At 42.8% G+C, this 11,259-nt stretch overlaps 2 protein-coding genes across 2 annotated transcripts; both read right to left on the bottom strand.

Moving 5' to 3' along the window:
• Positions 1–175: 175 nt before the first annotated feature.
• klhl40b (kelch-like family member 40b) lies at positions 176–3,624 on the bottom strand. The gene is made up of 6 exons (XM_020087660.2): positions 2,382–3,624; positions 1,948–2,108; positions 1,764–1,871; positions 1,489–1,674; positions 775–924; positions 176–466 (listed from the first exon to the last, which is right to left on the bottom strand). Exons 1-6 carry the CDS (start codon positions 3,501–3,503, stop codon positions 355–357), a joined length of 1,839 nt encoding a protein of 612 aa, XP_019943219.2. The 5' UTR covers positions 3,504–3,624; the 3' UTR covers positions 176–354.
• Positions 3,625–4,550: 926 nt separating this feature from the next.
• On the bottom strand, positions 4,551–10,797 carry hhatlb (hedgehog acyltransferase like, b). Its single transcript, XM_020087733.2, has 12 exons — positions 10,658–10,797; positions 9,596–9,734; positions 8,228–8,295; positions 8,021–8,134; positions 7,013–7,207; positions 6,677–6,886; positions 6,367–6,538; positions 6,094–6,238; positions 5,958–5,993; positions 5,670–5,871; positions 5,116–5,257; positions 4,551–5,037 (listed from the first exon to the last, which is right to left on the bottom strand). The coding sequence occupies exons 2-12, from the start codon at positions 9,699–9,701 to the stop codon at positions 4,820–4,822; spliced, it is 1,608 nt and encodes a 535-aa protein (XP_019943292.1). The 5' UTR covers positions 9,702–9,734; positions 10,658–10,797; the 3' UTR covers positions 4,551–4,819.
• Positions 10,798–11,259: the final 462 nt, after the last annotated feature.

The following is an 11,259-nucleotide window of genomic DNA, read 5'->3' as shown; positions in this document are numbered from 1 at the left end:
CGGTTTTTGGTTGATGTTAAATATGTAAATTTTATTCCACTCAGTGCAAAGAAAATGTCCGCAGACCTACACATTGTTTACAATTTTACAAACTGAATCAATTGCTGAATCACATAAAAAAAATTATAAATTTAAAAAAGAACATTGTCCATGACAAGAATCGGCCACAATCACAAACTTGAGCAGCGTTTTATAAAATAAAACAAACACCAAACACACCAGCTGATTCATGACATGCTTGCTCGTGTTAGATGTCATTGTGACCGTAGGTGTGACTCTTCCTGTCCTTGGACTGTGCAACTGCTGTGGACTGTAGCATTGATTTCTCCTGTCAAACAGGAAGCAGAGGCGGTTTCACATCTTGGTGAGACGCAGCGTGTTGAGGCGGACCCCCAGGACAGTGGCCCCCGAAGCGTATTGGATTTCTCTGAGGACCCCAGTCCACTTTTTCTCCGACTCATTGTACCTGACAAGGTTGACAGGAATTCATTTGTCATAAAATGCAGAATTGGGAGAGAAGTTTTTACTGTGGGATTGTATTTTGTTGTGTAAAAATACCCTGAGCACTGCAAACCACAATCTCTTTCTATAAGAATGATATCTAACATTAGTTTGATTTTAACAGGCAGGTTGATGTTACAGATTGAAAGGTATAGCCGGGATTCTTTTTAATTTTAGTTGTGGAAATATTATATTTGAAGTATATATATTTCAAGTATAATCCTATGCATGAATGTCCAGATTAAAATAATTGTTTCTATGACTGTGACCCACCTCCAGATGTCGTTCATCTCTTTGGGAATGATATCCTCGCTGTCCTCCAAAGGCATCATCGCAAAACCGCCCACAGCGTACAGCGACCCGGCCAAAGACACCAGGTTCAGAGAGCTGCGTTCCTGGGGAAACGGTACGAAGTCTGACCACCTGGAAAATGGAAACCAGAGGTATTGTATAAGAATCCAAGTTGGGGAAATAGGATCAGTAACAATATCAGAAATAAAAAAGTTCAATATCTTTAGTGTGACTTTCCCTTTTTTTGAATGTTCAAATTCCAAAACTCTGCCAAGTCTCCACTGTGTAATATTATCACATCAATCATGTACAATATTTATTTCTCACATCCACCGTGTCACCTTAAAACAATGCAATAATGTTTATCATACCATTTAAATAAACTGTGCAGTATTCAGATTATTTATATAATTTAACATACTTGTCTATACCATTTCTCTATTGCCACTGTTTGCTCTTTGCACACTCATTAACTTGACTTGTTTTTACTTTTGCTTATATTTTATATTTTTAATAATGGTTGCTTACTTTACATTTCTATATTTTGCTTTGTTAATCTTTGTAACAAGCACAAACTGAAAAGACAATCCTACACGTTTTTTTCCAGACGTGACTTCATGAGTATGAATAAGCTGCTATATGAGACATACACGTTCATCTTCGTCAGCCATGTTGACGTGTTTTGCGTGAGCTTACTTGTTGGTGGCGATGTCGTACACCTCCACAGTGTCTGTCAGGCCATCGTCTGTGACTCCTGCTGCCACAAAGATTTTGTTGTTATGAACGGTGGCTCCGAATAAGGAGCGTGGGGTCTTCATCGGTGGCAGCTCCTTCCATTCAAATCTCTTGGCATCATATGCACTTATCTTCTTTAGGCAGCTCCTGTTCATGAGAGAGAGAACTGAGGTTTGTCTTTTACGTGACTTTTATTTCAGGGAAAAATGTAGTGAGATCATTCATGAAAGCCTCACTTGTCGTCCCCCTTTCCTCCGATCACATAGACAACATCATTGTGGGATATCGTAGCATGTCCATAAACTGGGTACGGGATTGGCTCAGATTCACCCCATTTAAAAGATCTGTGAATGTAAAAGGGAAATACTGTATTAAGGATTCACTAAATTCATCGAGGTTTGTTTTATAACTCGCACTCACAGTCTGTCGTAGACCAGAACTGAGGCCAGTGTGTGCTCCTGCTCCTTCAGCTCCCTCCCTCCCAACACAAAGATGCAGTTCTCTGCCTCAGCCAGTCCGAACAGGAAGCGGGGAGATGGGAGAGGAGGCATCCCCAGCCAATCAGCACTCACCGGGTCGTACTGAGGTCACAGGGGGCAAACATTTGAGTATGGCTTATAAACACATGCATCTAGAAATTGTGCATGTGCAAACTTGTTATAAATTATTGCTAACTGGGTATCATGAGGTTTTTAATGCAAGCTTTTTTGTTGCATCGTACTTGAAATTTTTAACAATGAGAGTAAAACTTCATTCCTTATTACTTCATCAATCTATTTTATTATTTATAAAATATCAAGAGAATAGTTTATTTTACTGCAACTTCTCTTCAGTCAAATCTTTATTTCTCGTACCTGCAGGAAGTAGGAGCACAGTGGATCTTCCTTGTTCTGCTCGTCCAGGAATAATCCTCCCGCCACAAACACCTGGTTCTCCCTGGTGACCAGGCTGGTGTGGTTCTTGGGGATCTGTGTGGAGATTGATGCTACGAAGCAGTCGTTCCCTGACGGATCGTAGGCCACAGCCCCCGAGTCATTCACCATCAAGATCAAGTTCCTGACAAACATGCCAAACCTCAGGTTATCATTCAGGATGCCAGGGAGAAGACCTTCCTCCTCCTCTTTATCCTCCCCCTCTCCATCTTTCTCTGCTTCACCACTTTCCTTCTTGCTTTTTTTAATCTCTGGCATTTTCCCAGCATGAGCATCCTTAACCAACTGCAGCTTCTCCTGCAGTTCAGCATTTGAAGAGATCAGCGTGTGCTTCTCCACTTTTTCTTCCAAGTAATCCTTGTTGACCAGACGCAAACGAACGCAGTCCAGCAAACCTGGCAGTTCTTTCTCTCTGTTCTCTATGTCCCGGGACACCCAGTTCATCAAAGTCTCAAACACGGCCTCTTCTGTCTCTACGTTCAGGTTGTCGTTTGCTAAAATGGCTGCCAGCTCACTGGGGAGCAGCTGGAGGAAGTCCTCGTCTCTGGAGATGAGCTGGAATCGCTCACAGGCGTAGTTCCGGGCAGAGACCGCCAACCTCGGGCACTCTAGCATCAGGCCGAGTCTGAAGATCGCCAGACAGTTGCTGAGACTCAAGCGCTTTTGTAGGAAAGAGACACACACAGTGAAAATTGAGGGGATCTGATACATGTTGGCCACGGCGAAGATGTCCTGGACGTTTTGCTCTGTCACGTTGATTTTAGAGGTGTACAGGTACTTGAGGATCAGCCCCATGACACCAGGCTCCACATCCTCCAGGACGATCTCTCTCTTTTTGCTCTCGTCCAGGTCGGACAGGAAGATGGAGCGGAAGTATGAGCTGCAGGCGCACAGGACCAGCCGGTGGCAGGGGAACTCCTTGTCTTTAATCTTCAGCACACAGTCGACCAGCTTGTCATTCTCCAGCAGGTCGAACAGGCCGTCCTGGAGCAGCGTCTGCTGGTACACCCTGGGCTCGTCCATGGGGTTCATGGGTAAAGCCATCTTTACAGGCAGGTGAGCGCGAAGAGCCTTTCAGGGGCTGCGAACAAACAAAAAGAGCAGCTTCTTGTACGTCTGGTTTCTAGCCTGGAAAGAGGAGTGAGAGGCACAGTCAGTCTACTATTAGCTCACACCAGCTGAACCTGGGGGCAGCCCACTTCCTCAGCTGTCCAGACCCTTCAACCGAGCTCCAACTGGTCGGTTATTTATAGACTGGGTGCTCGCTGTGGAGCTATGAGCTTCATTTTGGAACATGAAACGCAAAATCCATGCTTCAGCCTCCCTGTCCCATCCTCGACCCCAGTACCATCCACCCACACTCAGACAGCTGACAATGAAACAGGGAGGGAGAGGCGGGCTGCAATATGCAATTCTACCACTAGATGCCACTAAATCCCACACACTGAACCCTTTGAGGCGAAAGCGTTGGGTTTGTGTTCTTCGCTCCCTTCGCTGTTTTGAAGTGATAATATTTCATTGCTGAAACAAACAAAATATGTAGCTACTCTGTTTTTACTTCGTAGGACAGAAGTGGTCAAACTGCATAAACACCTTCCATGATACAACTTGACTCATTCTCTGAGCACTTTGGACTCTTGAGCTAAAATAATCCCAATGACATCATCAAGGTTATTCCCTCAGACTGCGGAAAGGTCCTCTAGAGCCACAGAAGACTTAATACACCTGCAGTGTTCATGCACTCCTCACGACAAACAAACTGATCTTCAAGTGTAAAATCTCTACAGTGCTCTGGTGAAAGCAACGCCACCCTATCTGACTGATAGAAACCCATGTGGAGCCCTGAAATCAGGGTAAAAACAGAATCTCTGCTCTTGTCATGGCACTGAATGTCTTCTGACCACAGCTGCTCCACTGGACGCTCTTTAAATCTGTTTCCAGCGTGGAGGCGCAAAACAAACTGCTGATGTAATCCTGCAGAAATACCTCACACCTACGACCACGAGACACGACACTGACTCAGATGGTGTAAAAAGCTCCTCAGTGTCACATAAACAGATTCAGTGGAAAGGTCAGAGAAGGCACAAAACATGACAAATCAAAGTTTATTTTTGTGTATTAACACTTAATGCAGCTTTTTTTCAGAAAAAGTTTTAATTTCTCTACGATGTCGTTGACCAGTTTAAGATGAAAAGATATCAAATGTGATTGTCTTTCATCAATATTACGTTTTATCACTTTTTGTTACAAATACAGTAAAATGATGTTCAATATATATTTACAGTTAAAGCTGTTTGACACTAAACTTTATTAATACTGTTGGCTGCTACATCCTTTATTATCTGATGACCATCAAATATCTACTCTGCTTTTTCCTTGCTGGGATCTGTGACGGGCTGAGCAGAGGCAGGTTCGGCTGCAGCACTGGTCGGGCTGGTGGAGGCGGTGGCGTTGGGAGCTGGGGCCGGAGGAAGAGGATCAGGATCATCTATGAGGGCCTGCCTCCTTTCTCGCTCCTTAATCACTTGAATCAGGCAGTAAGTCATGAACATGACAATGATGGTGGTTATGGGGAAACCTGGAAGGAGAGGAGACACATAGATTCATTATTGAAAGAGCTGGTGGTTAAATGAAACCTTCAAAGAAAAGAAATCACCTTTGAGAAGCAGACGTTTGGCGACTAATTTGGCAAAGTCCAAACTGTTCAGTGCCAGGATGTTGAACAGGACGATGCACCAGAAGTTAAAAGTGTTGGCGACGGCTCTGACCCTGCGGGACATTGCTTCCGTCATCGCCATCTGTACAATACATAAAAAAAATAATTATCTTAGGTCACCTAGGTCAAACTAGATTTCCCTCTGTAGGTATTCCTCAGGCCTCCCTGCATAGTCCTAAAAAAAGCTGCTGCCAGGATTAGGAAAGCGTGACCACATAACACAGATTGTAGCCTTGCTTCATTGGCTTCCTTTAGCCCCTGTGTATATCAAGATTTACTTACTCCCTGTTAACCTGCATGCCATCCTAGATCAGCTGATAGTCTGACTTTGCTTCCTGCTTTTGCAGTACAGGCCCCTGAAATCTGGAGTGACTCACACCAGCTGAGATCAGAAATTCTTTTAAATCCCCTAAAAGTTTTCATTGTTTTTATGCTCTTTATTATTGTTATATATATAATAAAATGTCTATATTCTATCTGACGTATAAACCCACCTCAAAAGAAGCGAAAGGCTCCATGGAGAAGAACTTGGCCGTCCACAGCTCAAAGTTGAGGCCGAAGCAGTTGAAGAAGGCCCAGAGCAGCACCACCTCGCAGGGGCCCAGCCAGAGCACGGTGACGCCGAAGGTGCACAGCGTCGCCAAAAGCTCCTCCACTGCGTTGTCATGCTTTCCACCCAGGGGATCGTACACATACCTGTGGACAGTAAGCATATCACAAGACCTTAACTTCACAAGAGAAATAAGATTTTAATTTTAAATCATTCTCTGTGGGACACTCACTTGCACAGCCAGTCATTGATTCCTCTGTCAAAGTGGCTACGAAAAGGAAAATTAAAGATCAGGTTTAGTGTAACATTAATATTATATCATGAGTGTAATGAACCAGTTAAAATCGAGCTATGTATTGTTAACTCACGTCTCAGCGAACACATAGAGCATAGTGATGCATTTTGGCGGCTTGGGAGGGTCGAGATGATCCAGTCTGGATACCGTGCTGATGACTCCGAACATGACGGCTGCTTTCACCCAATCATACACCAAGTTAAAATACGCCAGACCCACTGGAAATGATGGAAAAAAATCAGTGCTGCATTCATTTTTACACAAAGAACAGCTGACACCAGGGAGAACATGCTCATTTGTGGGGAAACCCATTTCATTTAGTATATTTCAAGGAGGTGTTTCAGACCTAGAGCCCAGTCAGAGAGGCGTTTGAGCAGCTTGATGTCAGCGGGGATAGTGAGGATGTACATGAAGTGGAAGAGGACGTCCACTCCAATGATGACCCCAAGGTGAATAAGGCCCTGCAGACTGATGTTCCACATTTCCCACTCCTTCCTGGTTAGAACTGACTTGTTGGCCTGCAGGGGGCAGCAGACACATGTCTCAACTAAACCGCAACCTATAGAGATAACTCAAAAGTATAAAAGTTACAGATTAGATTGCTTTTTTTGAATGGAGAGGGATGGGATGAGTGATGAGGCCTTAGTTTGACTTACCTGAATATGAAATTTATCAAAGGTCATGATGGGCCCAAAATAGAAGTAAGGGAGGTAGAAGTTGTACTTGAGCAGCTCCAGGATGTTGTAGTTTCCATCTTTTCTTTCACAGTTCTCCAGAGCAAAGCTCATACAGCGCATGATGGTGAACCCACAACCTCCATAGAAGAGAACGTGACGCAGCTCAAAGTCGCCATGCACAAATCCAGCCTGTGAAATATGGACAACCGAGAATTAAAAAAAAAAGAACCAGGTGCTTTTCTCCCCTTTCTTTTACTTTCATCAACTGTTCCCTCATTTGTCCTCTCTTCTCCAGATGTGTGTGCAGCGGTTCACCTGCCAGGACACGAAGGGTTCACACTTGAACGTGGCGAGGGTACAGAGACCAGTGACGAAGCAGAGCCAGCGGATTTTCACCAGGGAGATGCTGTAGAGCAGGATGCAGTGGGACAGGATGAGGGTGACATAGGTCCAGCCCATACTGGTCCACACGGCCAGGACTCCATACACCATGTACACCAAGGACCTGTTCTGTGAGAGGGGAAAAACACTCGTCTCTAAAGCAGTCCAATGATGCAGCTTTGGAATTTGTCTGAGAAAATCTGAACTGTTTCTAGCCAGAAGAAATAAGTAGTCGTCAAATAAGTGGTTCATAAATGTGTACAACTTCAGAATATCCAGTGTATCGTACTGTTCTTGCAATTATGCTTTAAATGTTTTTGTAGTGCACCCACTGGCATATTTAACAATTAAAAGAAAACAATAAGCTCATGTTCATGGATATAGTTGATACACATAGGTAGGTTACATTCTAATTCTACAAATATCTTTTGTCTATTAAAAATAAGCATTGACTCGCTATGACTGAGCTAAAAATATTTTAAATATTTTTAATTTAAATGTTTTTTAAATGTGTTTTCAATGATATTTCTATCATGTGACACATTACAAAACCAGTACAAAAGAGTTCTCCTCCTCTTGAGAGATATAACTGATCTTGCTAAATATGGAGCTACACTTCTGTTTACTGCTCTCCGCCTTCTTCATTCGTCGGCTACACACTCATCCCTCCATTTGCTCTGTCTGTCTTTCCACCTGGTCCCATTCGTCTTCTGCTGTTTATCTCATGATATTAAAAGTCACTGTGCAATGGTGTAAAAATGAATTGTGACAAAGTGGATCTCAAATCCAGTTTCTCACATCATAGTGAGAGATGAATTCACTGTGGCAGATGACATGTTAGTCTCCTCCACCTTATTTTATAATGGCTCAATTCTTTTCCTCTTTTCCCTCATCCCTCATCTTCGGAGCACAAGAGATTCATCATTTCATCTTGAGAAGCACCTGTGGAGCCAGCATGGAGCTGATCTTGGCGAACAGCACGTGACCCGACAGAGCGAACAGGATGTGCGCTCTGAACGTGGAAAACCACATCATCCACTCGAAATCAGCTGTATCCTGCAGAAATGGTGAGTGACAGAAATGTAAAAGTTAAACAAAAATGTTTGAAAAGCGAAATCTGCCTCATTTAAAATGTGAATGTTCTCTCACCATTTTCCTCCCAAAATAGTACCAGCCTGGTTTCACACTGGGTTTGAATGACTTTCTGTTTGCGTTGGCTGGAATATGAAAAAGAGAAAATATAGTGAGAGGAATTTATTGTAGATCACATCAGTAACATGAGACTGGCTGAAACAAACTAGGCTGTCTCGTGTAAGCAAACACACACATTTACATTTTCTGTCACTGGATTTTAAGAATCTTCTTGTCCTTGAGTCCAGTGACAGTGAAACACACAATATGCAGCAGCAACACAGGACCTATTTTCTTCCTCTGGTCTGTGTGTATTAATACCGACACTTGATCTCTGCGTGGTTTGCATAGCTCTTGACTCACACAGTGACACTGTACTGTATGTACACTGCATATTGTGTTGTCTGTGCGTGTCTGTACAACAGGAGGTTTGAGCTCTAACTAAACAAGTTAAACTGTATCTTGTTTTTAATGTGTTGTAGATTTGTGGCACTCTAATACATTTGGAACGTTGAGGATTACTACCCAGATGACATATGGATGTGGGCCACTTCAGGCAATGATGCAGCAGTTCTGGCCTCTTTGTGGCACAGACAAAGTCTGAGCCCACAGTGGCCCATTTCTAAAATCTGGGCCTAAACATCCCAAAACAAATGAGGGCCTCTAATGGAAAACACAAGTAAGGTGTTAACTCCATGTTTTATGTGAGCCGGATCTGGGACAAAACAAGTTTGCTACATGGGTGTGTGTCATGTGTCATAATATAATAACAGTTCTGATGTTATGACACATTCAGATGATATTCAAATATTAGTTTGAACTTTACCCATTACGTTAAAAACATGTTCATGTTTCTTTTTATGGATAATATCACAAATAATTCAATACAATGATTGTATACAAAGTTTGGAGACAGCTCCCATAAAGGTGAAGCCAAAGCATCTCAATCCCCCCCTGGAGGCAGGCTGCATTACAGGTCAAACAGGTTTCCAGCAGGGGGTGGAGAGGCTGCGGTTTGGGATTTGCATATTTTGTTTGTTTGCAGAGACAATATAGTTATTAGACATGTTAACGCATGTGAGGGTTTTGTTATCTGCAACATAAGGCATGTGTTGTTCTATTTCCTCTGTTGATATGAAGTAAAAATCAGATTCTGCTGTAAATTCACAATAAAGCTCCACTCAGTTTCAACCTGAGCACAGGTTGAAGACACGTGTAGGCGTGCAGGGCTCTTTTTTCTTTGTCGAGCTCTTTAGAATAAATTGGCAACCTTTTAATGAAGCTTCAGCACAAGTGGTTTGACTCGGAGACAGACTAGCTACACAAGAACGATGTTCTAGTACTGTGTGTGTGTGTGTATGTGTGTGCACGCCTCCTCGTACTCACAGCTGGACACCTCAAAGATCCAGCCGGCCGCCCAGAACATGGCCAGACACAGCACTGTGTTGTAGAAGTAGATCTCATATTTGGGAAGAGCAGCTTTGATCCCCATGGTGACAGAGACTGGAAGAAGCTGTGAAGGCTCCTGAACATAACACAACATAGCAGCACTGTCAATAGTCTCTGTCAATAATTCTGCACAACTTAAACAGGTTTCACAGCTGTAATGACACTCGTCAGCTCGTCTTCAGGCTAACCTGCTGCTCCTGTTCATGTTTGTCTTTGTTACATTTACGACATCAGGAGCGAGGGCCCGTTATGGTTACCATGGTGATTGATTATAAAGACATTATAATGTTCTATAATTACATGAGAAAAGCTGCATTTTATATATATAATTGGTTGAGCTGCTCCTCATTTGAATCACAAATAATCTGCAACATTTCAGCACAACAGAGCTTTTCCATGTAAAAACTTTATTTTGCAAAGTAATGACCACAGCTGACAAATAAATGTTGCATAGTTAAATTTCCCCAAACACAATAAAGTAGAATAGCATTTAAATGTGCAAATAAATAACATCAAAATTACACTTATATACTGAACTTGAGTAAATGTAGTTTTTGGATGGTTTTCACATTGATGCATCTTTTGAACCAAAAGAAGTTTTCTCTTAAATGTGAGAGACTCAGTTACAGACGTTTATCAAGTAAAGAACAGTGGAGGGCAAATGGGCAAGTTTCCACTGATTAGGATTCAGAGCCGTGAAGACAAAGTGCAGCTGCCTGCTATTTTTAACCAAACTTCTTCTCTCTTGTGAGTTAATTCTGTAACTTAAGTGCAGGTTCGACACTGAAAAACAACATAAACTGCTTTGTGATGCAGAAACTTAGAATCTTTCATGTTTCTGTAGCACAGAAGCCAGAACACACTGATAAGATCTAAATTATGAGCCACATTAAAAACCCTGTTCCCCCATCACAATGTGTGGGTGAGATCCCTGCCGTTGAAATGCCACACGGTCATGCACTTCAGTTTGTCCCCTGCAGCACCTGTTGTGATACTAACCTTGAACGCAGCAATCGCAGGCCCAGAAGAAGTCGCTGTAAAACAAAATCTCTCTCAATTTGTCTCAGAAGGTTAAAGCAACATGTTGAACAAAACACGTAAGAAAATGTCAACTTTCACAGCTGCTGTGCATCCACAGGGTGCAGGCCAGGCTGCGGGACCCTCTGACTCCCTGAGAGGGAGCTGCCACCGGTTAAAGGGGAAATGATGTATTTATACTTTGACCACTGACACACAGGGGGTGGGCACGGCTGCTAAATCAGTTCAATAGGTTATAAGCACGACAACATCATGATAACACCAGGTTATCTGATCTGGGCTGGTTTAAGATATCCTACACCTTTTTAAATAATGCAGCAGCAGTCTGCTGTGTGCAGAAGGTTTTGTAATTCATCATATTCAGTGTCACACCGTGTAATTGTCCTTGTTTGACCCACTTTTAAAAATGTGTATGATTATTCAACATTTTCAAATGAAAAGACCTCCTCTCTCTTTTCCTCTCGTTGCCATTTTCCATATTCCTGTCTGCCAGATCTGTTTTGGGAGGGTCTAAGCCTGTTGCAATTTCGAGCTGTAACCAAACATCCGTGCTTCACATTCGA

Source organism: Paralichthys olivaceus, chromosome 17 (assembly GCF_024713975.1).
Source record: "Paralichthys olivaceus isolate ysfri-2021 chromosome 17, ASM2471397v2, whole genome shotgun sequence".
Lineage (NCBI taxonomy): Eukaryota > Metazoa > Chordata > Actinopteri > Pleuronectiformes > Paralichthyidae > Paralichthys > Paralichthys olivaceus.
This window is presented reverse-complemented; position numbering and strand designations above follow the sequence as displayed.